This window comes from Camelina sativa, chromosome 11 (genome assembly GCF_030686135.1).
Source record: "Camelina sativa cultivar CO46 ecotype springtype chromosome 11, ASM3068613v1".
Classification (NCBI taxonomy): domain Eukaryota; kingdom Viridiplantae; phylum Streptophyta; class Magnoliopsida; order Brassicales; family Brassicaceae; genus Camelina; species Camelina sativa.
The window spans coordinates 4004776-4020975 of NC_141890.1; the positions used below are offsets into that span (position 1 = coordinate 4004776).

Sequence of the window (16200 nt, forward strand, 5' to 3'; positions counted from 1 at the left end):
GATCTTTTTTTTTCTTTTCTTCACAAGTTTGCTATTGTTGTTCTTCTTGTTGCTTTCTTTCTATGTATCAACGCTTTCTTCTTTTAGTTGCTTTCTTTCTATGTATGAACACTTACTTTGGTGGCTTTTGTTTAAGTTTGGGGTTTCTGATTCGATTTGTTGCTATGTTTTCTCTAAGATCTTGCTACTCACTTTAAGATAGCTTCTTACAACCAAATAAAAACTCTAGTAGTGGCTCCGATGAAACAGATATAGTTTCCAAGTAACCCCTGTGGTTGGTTTTGTTGGGTGATACTTTAGTTTTTTACTGGTGATAGTGCGTACAGCCGAGATTTTGACTATCCTCGCATGAGGAAGGTAGAAACACAACCTGATCGTTGAAACTACCTTTTCATGTGTCTGTCTAGTTTTGGGTTTTGGTAGCATCTGACATATGATTTTCCTCACAATTTGTGTGAATTTTTAAAGATCGCAAACTCAGTTGGTGCTTTTCTGATGATGGATATGGCTCACATCAGCGGGCTTGTGGCTGCTTCTGTGGTAGCTGACCCTTTCGAATATTGTGATATTGTTACAACAGTTACTCACAAGGTACTTGTGTTCCGAAATCTGAAACGTTATTTTGATTTGTATCAAGCAAAAAAAAAAAAGAGCTCCCCAGTTATCCCGTGATCTGATAGTTTTATAATTTTCGGTTACTAGTCTTTGAGGAAGGATCCAGATAATGGGGTTGATCTTGAATCTGCCATTAGCAATGCTGTCTTCCCTGGTTTGCAGGTTGAGATATTTCCACCATTAGCTCTCTTAGATAAGTCGTCTATCAAGGTGATTAAAATTTGTCTGTGTTGTATATTTGTAGGGTGGCCCTCATAACCACACGATTGGAGGATTAGCCCGGAATTCAAGGCTTACCAGAAAACAGTAATCACTCTTTTACTTGATCATGGCATCTATTACTCTCAACAAAAACTCTGTCCCTGGTGAGTTTCTTTCTGCGCTTATTCTTGGTTTTAAATTTCGTATTGAAAAGCTAATACCGCCGAGAGAATCCTTTTTACGATTCAATATTAAGAAACAAGGTCGAGATGGTGTGTTTATTGCCCCTAGAGTCGTGAAACTGAGACTGTGTGGTTTGTGAAGTGGTGAAACAGGGGATAAAAAAGTGCATTGGTTCCAGGGGGAATAAGGATAGGATCACCAGCGATGACAACAAGAGGACTGTCAGAGAAAGACTTTGTAGCAGTGGCCGACTTCATAAAGGAAGGTGTGGACATAGCGACATAAGCCAAGAAGTTAGTGCCGGGATCAAAGCTGCAAGAGTTCACCAAGTTGGTGACTTCACCTGAGTTTCCATTAAAAGAGAAGGTAAAGAGTCTAAAGGAAAGAGTAGAATCCTTCACCTCTCGTTTTCCCATCCCTGGCGTTTAAAGCTATAACCAGATCTCTCTTACTCTTGTGTTGTAACCTTATATTATTATTATTCAAACCTTTTTATCCTGTCTTTTAGGGGTTTTTATTTGCTTGTTTCACAAGTTTTGGCATACTCTTTTTCTTTTGACACTAACTTGTAAATTGTTTCCCACCTAATTAATTAACGCTATGACTACATCTGTCTATCTCCAGTTGCTTTATTTTGAGCAAGATTCAAAGGGTGGCTATGGATTAATTGGCGTTACAGGTATAGATGATATTGCTCTTAGTACGAGTCGACGGGATCCGTATCAAATCCCCTTACAGAAATTTAGCTCTCAAGTAAGCTTCTTCTGCTTCAATGTTTTTTTTTTATCTAAAGCTTTTTTTTGGGGCCTGCGGTTTGCTTTTTGAATTTTGTGAATTCCATGTTTTAGTATCGTGATGACTTGAGGAGTGTATATAGTAAGCCTTGTGTTAGTTTAGTTCTAAGTAGTTTGTAGCAATGTTTCAGCTCAACAACTATAGGCTATAGTTGAGTGAGTACAGTTTAACATGAAGTTCAGGCAGAAGGAGTTGTGGATTCTGGATTGCTCTAGGATCTTAGTTTCCTTAATCAAGGCTTTTCCACAGTGTGTGGTTCCTTGGTAAATTGAATTAAGATTGACTTTACCTGTTCCAGTTTTATCTGTATAATGCATCTTAAATTTGTTGAAAACTAACCTACAGCATTTTGTACTTGATTTGGTATTCTGCATCTCTCTCTTCTGTTGTGTCCTAATTAATGCCTTTGTTCTTGGTTGGTGCTTTATTGGATTGGAATAATGTATAGGTAGGTATCACCAGGACAAGAACGCAAACAATCCTGAAGCTTCTGATATAGTCAAGGAAGTTGCATTTTCTTATGGTCTGACCCAGAAAAGAGAAGGCAATATGACGATGCAGGATTTGAAGTTGCCTTTTCCCAGTGTGCTCACAGTTTGTTTAACCCAATCCAATAAGTGAATATTTGACCTTTTCTTGTGTTGTCTTTTGCCTTCATGGTTAGTGCCACTTGTGAAGTACTTCATCTACTTCTCAACACGCATCTTGTAGCTATGATAAGATTTGTTTCATGATGTTAGGCCACTGTTGCTGATGGATGGACATGGAAATTGTCTTGTCAAACCTACGGAACACTATGTTTGCCGCTGCTTCTCTCTGTCTCGTCGGTGTTTGATTTTGTTCAGTTTGCTGTTAATTTTTTAGTCATTTGATGAGTCATAATCGGAACAACCTGTTGTTATCTGAGATTCTAGTTTAGCTTTTCTCTGTTCTCTACTCATATTTGCTTTGGAATTGTTTGTTTGCAAGTTCAATTTTTGGGAATCTTTGCAACGTATAAAACATTAAAACATGAATTTTTACATTTTTGGATATCTATATCTGAGTCGAGAATATTTCTTCAGATATTTGCTTTTCAATTAGCTGGGTACAGTTACTGGTCTCTCTGTTTAACTGTTTTCCTTGAAATTTTTTTGAGTGTCAGGAGTAGAGAAAGTATGCACGCTTGTTGTGCTGGTACTTCGATGGTTTCTCTTCAGCAACCTGGACGTGTTCAGGGATCTGTCTTTCCCTCGTTAAGCCCTCCAGTGACCAAATTTTCTCAGCAATTGAAGTTCAATTTTTCACAACCTCTCCGTTCTTCGTTTCTTGAAAGAAACTTGGTCTCTGAAAGGAGAGCATCCTCTGTCTCGCTATCTAATGTCGAGATGAGCAGTAAGAGAGTTTTATTATTTTTTTTTCATTTTCTTGATTTATGGTTGATACTGTGAAAGACATATTAATGCGTGGTTTTGATTTCTTTTACTTAACTGTGACTGATATTTATAGGCAATGAAATCCCTTTTGCGGATTCTGGTCTTGGTGAAGTTGATCCAGAAGTCCGAACGATCATCACAAAGGAGAAAGATAGACAATTCAGGAGCTTGGAGCTTATTGCCTCCGAGAATTTCACGTCTCGAGCAGTTATGGAGGCTGTTGGATCATGCCTTACCAACAAGTATTCTGAGGGACTTCCTGGTAAAAGGTAATGAACTATGTAAGATTAATTTTTGTTGCCCCACTTTTGTTCTTCTTGTTACTCATCTGCTAGATTTCATAGTTTTTTTTTTTTCTGTTGTCCATGTTTCACAGATATTATGGTGGCAATGAGTACATTGATCAGTTGGAGACACTTTGCCAGAATCGGGCATTAGCAACCTTCCGCTTGGATTCTACGAAATGGGGGGTTAATGTTCAGCCTTTATCTGGTTCGCCTGCAAACTTTGCTGTCTACACTGCGATACTTAGCCCTCATGATAGGATCATGGTGTGTTCACAGTAGTCAAGCTTTTTTTGACCTTCTTTCTAATTTCCCCATGCTTTCGATAAATGTAGATGACCAAGCAAAAGTGAATCAGATTTTATATCACTTAGCGTAACAAGAAAAACTATATAGCTAAAAAGATCGTATAACAAAAATGAGTCGATTAAAAAGTGTGCTTACCTTTAGAGAAGGAGCTGCTTGCTAAGGAGTTGTGTTGAGAACAGAAGTACATCGTTAAATATGGGGTCGGTTTGCTTGTCCTGCCATCAAAATATATGAGATCAGGAGAATAGCTTAAAAAGTTAAAAAAAAAAAAAAAAACATTAGGAAATTCTGCTAATTGATGGTTCGATCGCTGGAATTATAAAAACCAGTCCAAGTACATATTTTACGTACCTAATCCCAAAGTGTAAATGCAAGCACTCCATATACCAAACAATGAGACATGTGTTGGACTCAAGTAAGTGATCCAATTTATGCACTAATTTTCGGTTTGTTGGAACTACCAACTATATTAAACCACATAATCCATTTGTAACTTGATTATATTTCAATTCTTACTGGGCTAATCATTATTGAAATTTATCTATCTTATGAGGCCCAAACTAACGAAGATCCTGAAATGTCGTCGTTCTAGTTTTCATATAAGTTACGCGCATTTGGAGCGCGTGATTTACACAGTTCCCAATATCTTGAGATCACAAGGCCCTGATTATTTTCTCTGCGAAGCAGATCGTATCATCACGATTCACGACCATCTCAAAATAACAGAGAGACGATAGAGATAGAGATAGAGATGTCTGGTGTGGTTGCGCTTGGTCATGCGAGCTCGTGGGGTGCAGCGCTGGTAAGGATCTCTCCGTACACTTTCTCCGCAATCGGAATCGCCATCTCGATCGGCGTCTCTGTCCTCGGTGCCGCCTGGTAAAATCCAATCTTCCTCTTCTTCTTCATCCCTGTAAATTACAAGCATTGACCTATTTGATTTGCGAAGCATCGTGTCTCACCAATCAATCTTTTTTTTTTTTTTTTTGGCTTTGTTTCTCATTAAAGGGGAATTTACATTACGGGAAGTAGTTTGATCGGTGCGGCTATAGAAGCTCCTCGTATCACTTCGAAGAATCTCATCAGGTATGTTAAAGTTTCAATCTTTTAATTCTAGTTTTTTGATCCTTTGGTGGATCAGTTGAGTTTAACTTGATGGTCAATTGAAAGATTCTTTGTTTTCATCTTTCTGAAAGCCAATTAGTTCCCATTTTTAAGGAAGGTTCGATGTCTTGTTCTGAGTTAGCAATGAGAATTCATGGCTGAGTCCCGTAATTCATATTCTTTCCTGGATATTAGAGTAGATTGTCACGTAATGATAGAAGAAGTTGTTGACCTCGGGGATATTAGAATCCAAAGGACTCGATCTAGTTGGTAGGGCTAATAACTTTGGTGTATGACACAATGGATCATCAAGGCTCTGCCTTTGGGGATTTGGGCACTGGATACGATGATAATCAATCAAGTGGCTTTTGTCTTTCTACGTGTATGTCAGTAGAAACAGATGTACAATCGAGATAGCTAAAAAAAAAACAAATGAGGGGGATATAGATTACAAAAATCTCTTTTTAATGTTTGTGTTAACGTAATTTGTGGTGCCTTCCTGTTTGACTTCCTCCTGATTCTTGGACCTGAGTCACCTTATTAACCGCTCAATAATGTCATTATGATACCCCATGTGTCTAAAAGGTAGTATTAAGGAATGCTTAGTAGGGAGTAGTTGTGTTTGCAGTTTTATTTATTGTTACAGAGCTATAGGCTTGGAGTTTGATGCTCTGTAACATCAATATCAACAGCGTCATTTACCATTTCTGAACCATATTGAGTAGATCACCGAACTTAGGATTACTTAAGCAGGATAGTTGTGTTTGCTTTCTAATTTCTTGCTAAGAGAGCTTCAGGCTCAAGATTAGATGCAAAAACTATGCAATAACGAAGCAGCATTTCATGTTCTTTTTAACTGTCCCAGTGTCATCTTTTGCGAAGCTGTAGCGATATATGGCGTTATTGTTGCAATCATTCTGCAAACAAAGTTGGAGAGTGTCCCATCTTCAAAGATGTATGACGCTGAGTCTCTTAGAGCTGGATATGCAATCTTCGCATCTGGAATTATCGTTGGATTCGCCAACCTTGTATGCGGGTCTGTATCTTCCCCTCTTTCTCTTTCTTTACAGTTTCGGTTTATGGATTTCATTGTCAGATATGCAAACCGAGGTCACATTTCTCTTTGCAGGTTATGTGTAGGAATCATTGGAAGTAGTTGCGCATTGTCTGATGCCCAAAACTCGACGCTCTTTGTAAAGATTCTTGTGATCGAGATCTTCGGGAGTGCTCTTGGGTTGTTTGGAGTTATTGTTGGGATCATTATGTCTGCACAAGCAACATGGCCAACCAAATAGATATATCCATCCGGTCTGTATGTGTTGTGGTCTATTTGCAAATCTGGAAAGAACATGGCTTCTTGATTATCTTCATTGTTGTATGGATACTGAATGTCTAGAAGAAAAAAAATTATGTGTGAAAACTGAGAACCACTTTTGGATCCCTAATATTTTTTGTATTTGTTTAAAGCTTTGGAATAAGTCACTTTGGAGAACATCTTCATGTTTGTATTCATTCTCTTTGGTTTCTCTGATAGTCAAAGACAAGAGTTTTTGTATATCATTCGTTTATCAATCTATCTGTCTATCCACATGGTTATGTTTATAAATATCTCCTGGTCCTGGAAGTATGTTGTTGATACAATTGGTCTCTTTATCGGCAAAGTCAGAGTTACACAAAACCACTACCCAACTAAACCAGTAGAAAAATTCAATCTATACAACAAATTGCTTACTAAGCAGAACCGGTTTATGATAAACCAAACATTGTACCAGCAGACGACGCCGTTTGGGTATGTGATTATTCGGTGGCTGTCCCGTTCCTGGAGCTTTATTTGGTGTGTGTTGTGTTTCCCGTAAAACCCTAAACACAGTCACTTCTTCTTCTTCTTCTTCTTCTTCTTTTCCTCCACCACATCCTTCAATCTCTGTCTTCCTTCTCCCTCGCAAGCTCATAAAGTTTCTACCTTTCCGGTGAGTGTTGTCTGTTTTCGTTTCGTCGCTTGTCTTTCTTTTTCTGGGTTTTTAGTTTCCGCTAGATTTTTTTATTTGGAATGAAAATTCCCTCTGCCGTGTCTAATAGTTGGTAATTTGAGGTATGGTTTCGGTGGCTATGAGCTTATAATATGCGCCACTGCTTCTCTCTGTCTCGTCGGTGTTTGATTTTGTTCAGTTTGCTGTTAATTTTTTTTAGTCATTTGATGAGTATAATCGGAACAACCTGTTGTTATCTGAGATTCTAATTTAGCTTTTTCTCTGTTCTCTACTCGTATTTGCTTTGGAATTGTTTGTTTGCAAGTTCAACACATCTTCTGTTGTTCGTTTTTGGGAATCTTTGCAACGTATAAAACATGAATTTTTACATTTTTGGATATCTATATCTGAGTCGAGAATACTTGGTTTTCAATTAGCTGGGGTACAGTTACTGGTCTCTCTGTTTAATTGTTTTCCTTGGAAACTTTTTTGAGTGTAGGAGTAGAGAAAATATGCAAGCTTGTTGTGCTGGTACTTCGATGGTTTCTCTTCAGCAACCTGGACGGGTTCAGGGATCTGTCTTTCCCTCGCTAATACCTCCAGTGACTAAGTTTTCTCAGCAATTGAAGTTCAATGTTTCACAACCTCTCCGTTCTTCATTTCTTGAAAGAAACTTGGTCTCTGAAAGGAGAGCATCTTCAGTCTCGCTATCTAATGTAGAGATGAGCAGTAAGAAAGTTTTATTATCTTCTCATTTTCTTGATTTTATGGTTGATACTGTGGATGACATATCCATGCGTGGTTTTGATTCCTTTTGCTTATTTATGACTGGTATTTATAGGCAATGAAATCCCTTTTGCGGATTCTGGTCTTGGTGAAGTTGACCCAGAAGTCCGAACGATCATCACAAAGGAGAAAGATAGACAATTCAGGAGCTTGGAGCTTATTGCCTCCGAGAATTTCACGTCTCGAGCAGTTATGGAGGCTGTTGGATCATGCCTTACCAACAAGTATTCTGAGGGACTTCCTGGTAAAAGGTAATGAACTATGTAAGATTAATTTTTGTTTCCCCATTTTTGTTCTTCTTGTTACTCATCTGCTAGATTTCATAGTTTTTTTCTTCTGTTGTCCATGTTTCACAGATATTATGGTGGCAATGAGTACATTGATCAATTGGAGACACTTTGCCAGAATCGGGCTTTAGCAACATTCCGCTTAGATTCTTCGCAATGGGGGGTTAATGTTCAGCCTTTATCTGGTTCACCTGCAAACTTTGCTGTCTACACTGCAATACTTAGCCCTCATGATAGGATCATGGTAAAGATTTTTTCCACCTCATTTTTTTCTTGTGTGCTTGAGATATTGAATATAATGGATTGTTTGATACGTTCAGGGTTTGGATTTACCTCACGGTGGTCATCTGTCTCACGGGTTCATGACTGCTAAAAGGCGTGTATCTGGAACTTCAATATACTTTGAGTCCATGCCTTATCGACTTGATGAATCCACAGGTACTGGATTTTTTATGACATAGTCTTGCAACTACTTTTGTGTGAGGCTATTTCCTGATGTCTGATTATTTATTGAACAGGCATTGTTGACTACGATATGCTCGAGAAAACTGCTGCACTCTTCAGACCAAAGCTTATTATCGCTGGTGCTAGTGCGTACAGCCGTGATTTTGACTATCCTCGCATGAGGAAGGTAGAAACACAACCTGGTCGTTGAAACTACCTTTCATGTGTCTGTCTAGTTTTGGCTTTCAATCTGATATGTAATTTTCCTCACAATTTGTATGAATTTCTGAAGATCGCAGACTCAGTTGGTGCTTTCCTGATGATGGATATGGCTCACATCAGCGGGCTTGTGGCTGCTTCTGTGGTAGCCGACCCATTCGAGTATTGTGATATTGTTACAACAACTACTCACAAGGTATTTATTTGTGTTCCGAAATCTGAAACATAATTATGATTTGTATCTAGCAGAAAAAAAAGCTCCAAAATTAACCCATGATTTGATGGTTTTATAATTTTCCTTAACAGTCTTTGAGAGGTCCAAGAGGTGGCATGATCTTCTTCAGGAAGGATCCAGTTAACGGTGTTGAGCTTGAATCTGCCATTAACAATGCTGTCTTCCCTGGTTTGCAGGTTAAGATATTTTCACCATTAGCTCTCTTAGATAATTCTTCTTTCAAGGTGATTAAAATTTGTCTTTGTTGTATATTTGTAGGGTGGCCCTCATAACCACACAATTGGAGGATTAGCAGTCTGCTTGAAACACGCACAATCACCGGAATTCAAGGCTTACCAGAAAAGAGTAATCACCCTTTTACTTGATCTTAAGTTCTTCTGCAGTGGGAGAAAGTTTGTAATTAACTTGTAACAATCTTATTTTGCTTGTTTAGGTTGTGTCTAACTGTAGGGCGCTAGCTAATCGATTGGTGGAACTTGGGTTTAAGCTGGTTTCTGGTGGCAGCGACAATCACCTTGTTCTTGTCGATCTTAGACCATTGGTAAGTTCTTACAAACCCCATTAATCTCCCCAAGCAAATGGACTAAAATAAGAGAATCACTAATTATCAATGGGTATTTTTTTTTGCTGTGGTTAGGGCATGGATGGTGCTCGGGTTGAGAAAATCTTAGACATGGCATCTATTACTCTCAACAAGAACTCTGTCCCTGGTGAGTTTCTTTCTGCGCTTATTCTGGTTTTAAATTTCGTATTGAAAAGCTAATACCGAGAGAATCCTGTGTTTATTGCCCCTAGAGTCGTGAAACTAAGACTGTGTGGTTTGTGAAATGGTGAAACAGGGGATAAAAGTGCCTTGGTTCCAGGGGGAATAAGGATAGGATCACCAGCAATGACAACAAGAGGACTGTCAGAGAAAGACTTCGTAGCAGTGGCCGACTTCATAAAGGAAGGAGTAGAGATAGCGATAGAAGCCAAGAAGTTAGTGCCGGGATCAAAGCTGCAAGAATTCACCAAGTTGGTGACTTCACCTGAGTTTCCATTGAAAGAGAAGGTAAAGAGTCTAAAGGAAAGAGTAGAATCCTTCACCTCTCGTTTTCCCATCCCTGGCGTTTAAGCTATAACCAGATCTCTTACTCTTGGTGTTGTAACCTTATATTATTATTATTCAAACCTTTTTATCCTGTCTTTTAGGGGTTTTTCTTTGCTTGTTTCACATGTTGAATCTAGAGAAATTCAAAAATAGTGATGCATAATGCTGTTTTCAAAATAAATTTAATATTTATCATTGTTGGTGGAATGACTTTACGTTGTAGTTTAACGATTTCTTCTATATTCTCGTTGAAGGCACAATATAGGAGATATACATTTTTTTACTAATGAGATAGAGATGATCAATTTATGAATGATTTTGAAATGTGTTTTTTTTTCCCCTAACGTCGAGAGCAAATATTTCGCGGGATGTGACGAATTTATCTCACTTTTATTTCTCTCTCCAACACTAGTAGCCCAACACTAGGTTGTATATGGAAAAAGCCCAAAGCTGTAGTGTGTACACAACAAAGCTGTGGTCTCTGGGGGGTTGCGGTTTTAGGGTTTGTTTGTTGTTTCATCTACGTTTTTGGGGATTTCTAGATCCGCGAAGTCTTTAGCGATGGCGGAATATTTGGATTCATTCTACACCTGCATATATGAGGTTGTGAACGATCCTTCATTGGATTCAATAATCTCGTGGGGCAAAAGCAACAACAGTTTCATCATTTGGAATTCGAGAGAGTTAAGCAGCGAGCTTCTTTCGATTTCGAGGCCCTCGCGTCTTCCTTGCGCCAATATCAAAATGTTCTTCCACGACCTCCAGCATTATGTAAGTTTTAACAAATGATTCATCTCTCTCTTCTATCGCACATACAGTTTTGAATCTTGCTATGTATGTATGTTGGTTGTTTGTTTGTAGGGATTTAAAAGAGTTAAGGGGTCTCCGCACATTGAATTCGGAAATGCTTATTTTGTGAGAGGTAAACCCGAGCTCTTGCGGAAGATGCAGCAGAAGTCTTTTGACAAGAATCACCGTAAATATCAAGCAGCTAGGGCAAAGAATCAAGCAATTAAGGATGCAGTGGCGCGCTTACAACATTTGCGTATTTGATATTTTTTTTTCACAAGTTTGTTATTGTTGTTCTTGTTCTTCTTCTTTTAGTTGATTTCTTTCTATGTATCAACGCTTTCTTCTTTTAGTTGCTTAAGCTTTAATTTTGTTTAAGTTTGGGGTTTCTGATACGATGTATGTTTTCGTTGATATGTTTGCTCTATTGCTATGGACATCTCCTTGCCCAAGATCTTGCTACTTACTTTAAGATAGCTTCTTACAACCAAAAAAACTCTTGGGAACTAGTAGTGGCTCCGATGAAATAGAATTAGTTTCAAAGTAACCCCTTTGTTCAAATCCTGTGGTTGGTTTGGTTGGGTGATACTCTAGTCTTTTTGAGTCGTCTTGTGCATTTGAGTTACCTACCCTACCAATGCCAGATGTCTCCGACTTTGTTTAACACCGAAGAGGTTTGGATTCATCAACTTCCTCGATTGACTGTTCATACTTAAATTTTTGCTTTTGTATTTCATTTCAGAGCCTATTATGATATCGACAGGTGTGTGTTTATTGCCCCCTAGAGTCGTGAAACACTGAAACTGAAACTGAGACTGTGTGGTTTGTGAAATGGTGAAACAGGGGGAAAAAGTGCCTTGGTTCCAGGGGAATAAGGATAGGGTCGCCAGCGATGACGACAAGAGGACTGTCAGAGAAAGACTTTGTAGCAGTGGCCGACTTGATCAAGGAAGATGTAGAGATAGCGATAGAAGCCATGATGAAGTTAGTGCCGGGATCAAAGCTTCAAGAATTCACCAAGTTGGTGACTTCACTTGAGTTTCTATTGAAAGAGAGGGTGAAGAGTCTAAAAGAAAGAGTCGAATCCTTCACCTCTCGTTTTCTCATTCCTGGGATTTAAACAGATAATATATACTCGCTTCATCTCTGCTGTCTTTTAGGGTTTTTTGCTTTGCTTGTGTCACAAGTTTGAATTGTGATCCATACTATTTTTTCAAAATAAAAATTTTATATTTATCATCGGTTAATGCTTCTTCTATATTCTCGTTAAAAATAAAATACAAAATATAGGAGATATATATATATATATACTTATGAGCTTCGTGATAAAAGAGAAAAAGATAAAGAGTTATGTAAAATATAAATAAAATAGTGAATGATTTTGAAATATGTTTTTTAAAATTATTTTTAACGTCGAGAGCAACGATTTCGCGGGATTTGGCGAATTTATCTCATCACCCAATCTCTCCTTTTTTTTTCTCCAAAACGTATTATTTTGTTGTTGTAGCCCTTTAATTTTTTCCAAAAATATTATTCATATCTCTCCTCTGCCTTTCCTTTGAGGCGTGGCGTGAAGACTCTCTCTCTTTTCTCTTCTCTCTCTCTCTCTAAAACAGAAAAAAAGAGAGAGATCCAAAATCCAACGATAACAGATATTATCTGCTTTCCTTTTCTCCTCTCTCTCTCTCACACCGGAATCGAATCTCTCACGTTGGTCGATCTTTTCTAGTAACGGCGGCGGCCATCGCTTTCTTCTTCTTTCTCCCCCTCCAGGTACGATTTTGTTTTGCACCATCGTTCCGTTCCATGCACGCATTAACTCAGATTTGAAGAAAACAAACTAACAATGTTTTTAGGAAATAAGAACGTACGTACGAGTTGTTGTTGTTGTTGATGATTCAAGGCTTCCTTCCCTGCAGTTTTCTTTTCTTATCAAACATTGCCATGAGATATGATAAATTGTTTGGTGGATTTGTACGTGTATCGATCCACAGGCCTTCATTGGTAATTGCTGATTCTTGAAGGTCAGCTATGGAGGGAGTTAAATTCCCCTGTGGTGGGATTATTAACGATTTCAAAGGAAGAAGAAAGTGTTACAAACAAGACTGGCTTGCTGCCTTCAATTCTGGTGTCAGGTCTCTTCATCTTCTTTCTTTATATTTTTTCATCTACTTCACGTCGAAATTCAATATTTTGGTCCTGAATAATGAATTTTGGTTTTTTTTACTATCAATGTTAGGATTTTGGCTCCAACTCTGTATATTTTCATTGCCTCTGCACTACCTGTGATTGCATTCGGCGAGCAGCTTAGCAGAGAGACAGGTGACCTCTCGTGTATACCAATTTATTAGGGTTGTGTGGCTTCCAGAGAAACTTGTTTGATGGTTTTATCCAACTCTCCTTGCTTTATAGATCGAAGCCTTGGCATAGCGGAATCATTAGCTTCAACAGCTATTTGTGGAATTATTCATTCAGTTTTTGGTGGACAACCTCTCTTGATAGTAGGGGTTGCTGAACCCACTATTATAATGTACACATATCTTCACAGTTTCAGCAAAAGCAGGCCTGAGTTGGGTCAGAAACTCTACTTAGCTTGGTCTGGATGGTATGTACATTTCTGAATTTTCCTTTCTGTTTGCTTTTGCTCATTCCTCTTTCATTATTTACATTTGAACCTCTTTGTTTTTTTTCTTCTAACAGGGTCTGTGTCTGGACAGCAGTTTTGCTTATCCTTCTTGCAATGTTAAACGCATGCAACATCATTTCTAGGTTTACAAGAATCGCAGGAGAGCTCTTTGGAATGCTCATAACCGTTCTTTTTACCCAGGAGGCTGTTAAGGTTCTCTGATTGGTAATTTAATCATGGTAAAGTTCATACAAAAGTCATTTTAAACATTTTAAAACTTACGAGGTGTTTTGTTTCATAATGCAGGGACTTATTGGCGAGTTTCTTGTCCCAAAATCTGACGATCCAAGTTTGGAAGTGTATCAGTTCCAATGGCTGTATACCAATGGTCTTCTTGCCGTCATATTCTCATTCGGTCTTCTTTACACTGCTCTGAAAAGCAGGAGAGCCAGATCATGGAAATATGGCTTCAGTATGTCAAAAACTTTGATTTGGCTATATATATATAGGTGAAAACTTGACAAAATCATTGAACAATAACTAGCTTCATATTTGCAGGGTGGATGCGAGGTTTTATAGGGGATTATGGAACTCTCCTCATGCTTGTGCTGTGGAGCGCATTTTCATACACAGTCCCTAGAAACCTTCCTGAAGGAGTTCCAAGGAGGCTAGAATTGCCACTTCCTTGGGATTCCGAGTCTTTGTATCACTGGACAGTGGTCAAGGTACTAACTACTACTACATATACCGTGCTGCATTTGTAAATGTGACACTTTACAACATAGAAAGACCGATCATTGCTTTTTTTTTTTGGACTAAAATTGTAGGATATGGGGAAGGTCCCGCCTCTTTACATCCTTGCTGCATTTATACCAGCAATCATGATCGCAGGTCTATACTTCTTTGATCACTGTGTATCTGCACAAATGGCTCAGCAGAAGGAGTTTAATCTCAAAAATCCCCCGGCTTATCACTATGATATCTTTATCCTAGGAATCATGGTATGGTTATAGTGACGGCTTTCATTTCTTTAGTTATAAATGAATGAATCCTCAATATTTATTCGTTTCTATGTTGTTGTAGACATTGATCTGTGGCCTACTTGGACTTCCTCCTTCAAATGGGGTCATTCCACAATCCCCTATGCACACAAAGAGTCTTGCAGTTCTTAAGAAGCAGGTTAGAATAAAAACAGAACACTCTGTTCCGACTAAATCCAGTTTACACTTTATTGAAGTATAAAACGTTTTGAGTATCAATTGCAGCAAATGCGAAAGAAAATGGTACAGAAAGCAAAAGAATGCATGAAGGCAAAAGCTAGCAACTCGGAGATCTACGGGAGGATGCAAGATGTGTTTATAGAGATGGAAACATCCCCTAAGGCACCTAACCATATCTGTCTCATTAGTTTACTTCCTCTCTTTATTTTTATGATACCAAGAAGATAATTTCTCATCAGTCTTATCATATTGAAACTTGTCAGGCTACAGTGGTGAAAGAGTTAGAAAACCTGAAAGAAGCAGTGATGAAAGCAGACGATGGAGGAGGAGACACGAAGGGGAAGAAATTTGATCCAGAGGTACATATTGAAGACCATCTGCCCGTTAGAGTAAACGAGCAGAGAGTGAGCAATCTCTTGCAATCGATCCTTGTTGGGTTGTTGATATTTGCAGTACCAGTTCTCAGAATGATACCAACTTCAGTCCTATGGGGTTACTTCACTTACATGGCCGTTGATAGTCTCCCAGGGAATCAATTCTGGGAAAGACTTCAGTTACTATTCATAACTCCTGGTCGTCGATTCAAGTACTACTGAAGCTCTTCTTATACATAATCACAACCCCTTTTAAAAAACTTTATAAAATTTCTGATTTGTTTTATGTTTTTTGTGTGTAAACAGGGTTCTTGAAGGCTTACATGCATCATTTGTGGAGATAGTACCATACAAGTCGATTGTTATGTTTACACTCTTCCAGCTTCTGTATTTTCTGATATGTTATGGAGTGACATGGATACCTGTAGGAGGAATATTGTTCCCATTTCCGTTCTTCATCCTCATTGCTCTAAGACAACACATCCTCCCGAAGCTTTTTGATCCATCTCATCTCCAAGTTTTAGATTCTTCAGAGTATGAAGAGATGGTTGGTGCACCACAAAGAAACTCCAGCTTCGGTTTCAATGGGGAGTTAAGAGAGGCGGCGCTTCCAATCAGTGTTGTTGAGAACAGTGAAGACGAGTTTTATGATGCAGAGATCCTGGATGAGATTACTACTAGCAGAGGTGAACTCAAGCATAGAACCTTAAGTGTCAAAGAAGACAGATCCCAGATGGTAAAAATTTCTAACCGTTTCTTGAAATCGATTTGTTAATAAATATTATTTGATCAGCACATTTTACAAGTTATCTTTATTTCTCAGGTATATCCAGAAAACAGTGGACACTCATAATTAAGTCTTGCTTGACAAAAGGAACAAATCCGTTTTGCTTGAAAGAAACCGCAGATTAAAATGGTACGAAGAAGATGTGTAGAGGCGATAGAAAAGCAAGTGAGCAGATAAAGATAAGGCAAAGAGATGGATGATACAAGTACAACAAACTTTCTGATTGTTTCTTCTACGAAACATGTTTTTGGTTTCCTCACTTTTTGTTATATTTTGATGAATCAGTTTGCTCGTTACTTTTATCTACCACACAACAACAACAACAAGAAAAAGAAAAAAGGATAGATCACACTACTAGACAATTCTCTCATTTCTGCCTTTAGGGCTGAAAGATGAAGTTTTTGTTGCTTCTTTTTATTTTGTTAGAAATAAAAAGCTGGATGACAAGAGAGAATTCCTTCTACTTA

At 38.3% G+C, this 16200-nt stretch overlaps 5 protein-coding genes across 12 annotated transcripts; all 5 read left to right on the forward strand.

The window, feature by feature from the left end:
- The first annotated feature begins 611 nt into the window (after positions 1–611).
- LOC109124980 (serine hydroxymethyltransferase 3, chloroplastic-like) lies at positions 612–3881 on the forward strand. 2 transcript variants are annotated; one of them, XM_019232888.2, is made up of 8 exons: positions 617–777; positions 860–980; positions 1141–1365; positions 1624–1752; positions 2243–2453; positions 2535–3168; positions 3283–3478; positions 3586–3881. In XM_019232888.2, the coding sequence occupies exons 6-8, from the start codon at positions 2952–2954 to the stop codon at positions 3773–3775; spliced, it is 603 nt and encodes a 200-aa protein (XP_019088433.1). In that variant the 5' UTR covers positions 617–777; positions 860–980; positions 1141–1365; positions 1624–1752; positions 2243–2453; positions 2535–2951; the 3' UTR covers positions 3776–3881. The 2 variants fall into 2 exon arrangements, with proteins under 2 accessions (XP_087329940.1, XP_019088433.1); XM_087473814.1 differs by having other exon boundaries at positions 612–777; positions 2243–3168.
- Positions 3882–4374: 493 nt separating this feature from the next.
- Positions 4375–6461, forward strand: LOC104721579 (V-type proton ATPase subunit c''1). 2 transcript variants are annotated; one of them, XM_010439598.3, is made up of 4 exons: positions 4375–4681; positions 4811–4888; positions 5772–5942; positions 6036–6461. In XM_010439598.3, the coding sequence occupies exons 1-4, from the start codon at positions 4554–4556 to the stop codon at positions 6199–6201; spliced, it is 543 nt and encodes a 180-aa protein (XP_010437900.1). In that variant the 5' UTR covers positions 4375–4553; the 3' UTR covers positions 6202–6461. The 2 variants fall into 2 exon arrangements, with proteins under 2 accessions (XP_010437900.1, XP_087329939.1); XM_087473813.1 differs by having other exon boundaries at positions 4405–4681; positions 5772–6461.
- A 79-nt stretch (positions 6462–6540) lies between these two features.
- LOC104721581 (serine hydroxymethyltransferase 3, chloroplastic) lies at positions 6541–10144 on the forward strand. The gene is made up of 12 exons (XM_010439599.3): positions 6541–6876; positions 7376–7605; positions 7718–7913; positions 8019–8193; positions 8270–8387; positions 8468–8580; positions 8686–8808; positions 8919–9023; positions 9106–9192; positions 9281–9388; positions 9485–9557; positions 9687–10144. Exons 2-12 carry the CDS (start codon positions 7389–7391, stop codon positions 9959–9961), a joined length of 1590 nt encoding a protein of 529 aa, XP_010437901.1. The 5' UTR covers positions 6541–6876; positions 7376–7388; the 3' UTR covers positions 9962–10144.
- A 244-nt stretch (positions 10145–10388) lies between these two features.
- Positions 10389–11176, forward strand: LOC104727608 (heat stress transcription factor A-4a-like). The gene is made up of 2 exons (XM_010446698.3): positions 10389–10708; positions 10799–11176. Exons 1-2 carry the CDS (start codon positions 10499–10501, stop codon positions 10988–10990), a joined length of 402 nt encoding a protein of 133 aa, XP_010445000.3. The 5' UTR covers positions 10389–10498; the 3' UTR covers positions 10991–11176.
- A 998-nt stretch (positions 11177–12174) lies between these two features.
- Positions 12175–16196, forward strand: LOC104721582 (putative boron transporter 7). 6 transcript variants are annotated; one of them, XM_087473818.1, is made up of 13 exons: positions 12175–12499; positions 12751–12861; positions 12966–13048; positions 13139–13331; positions 13427–13565; positions 13659–13824; positions 13911–14077; positions 14180–14353; positions 14436–14531; positions 14618–14734; positions 14836–15158; positions 15253–15682; positions 15770–16196. In XM_087473818.1, exons 2-13 carry the CDS (start codon positions 12758–12760, stop codon positions 15797–15799), a joined length of 2022 nt encoding a protein of 673 aa, XP_087329944.1. In that variant the 5' UTR covers positions 12175–12499; positions 12751–12757; the 3' UTR covers positions 15800–16196. The 6 variants fall into 6 exon arrangements, with proteins under 6 accessions (XP_087329944.1, XP_087329942.1, XP_087329943.1 ...); XM_087473816.1 differs by having other exon boundaries at positions 12227–12499; positions 12721–12861; XM_087473817.1 differs by having other exon boundaries at positions 12254–12499; positions 12646–12861.
- The last annotated feature ends 4 nt before the right edge of the window (positions 16197–16200 follow it).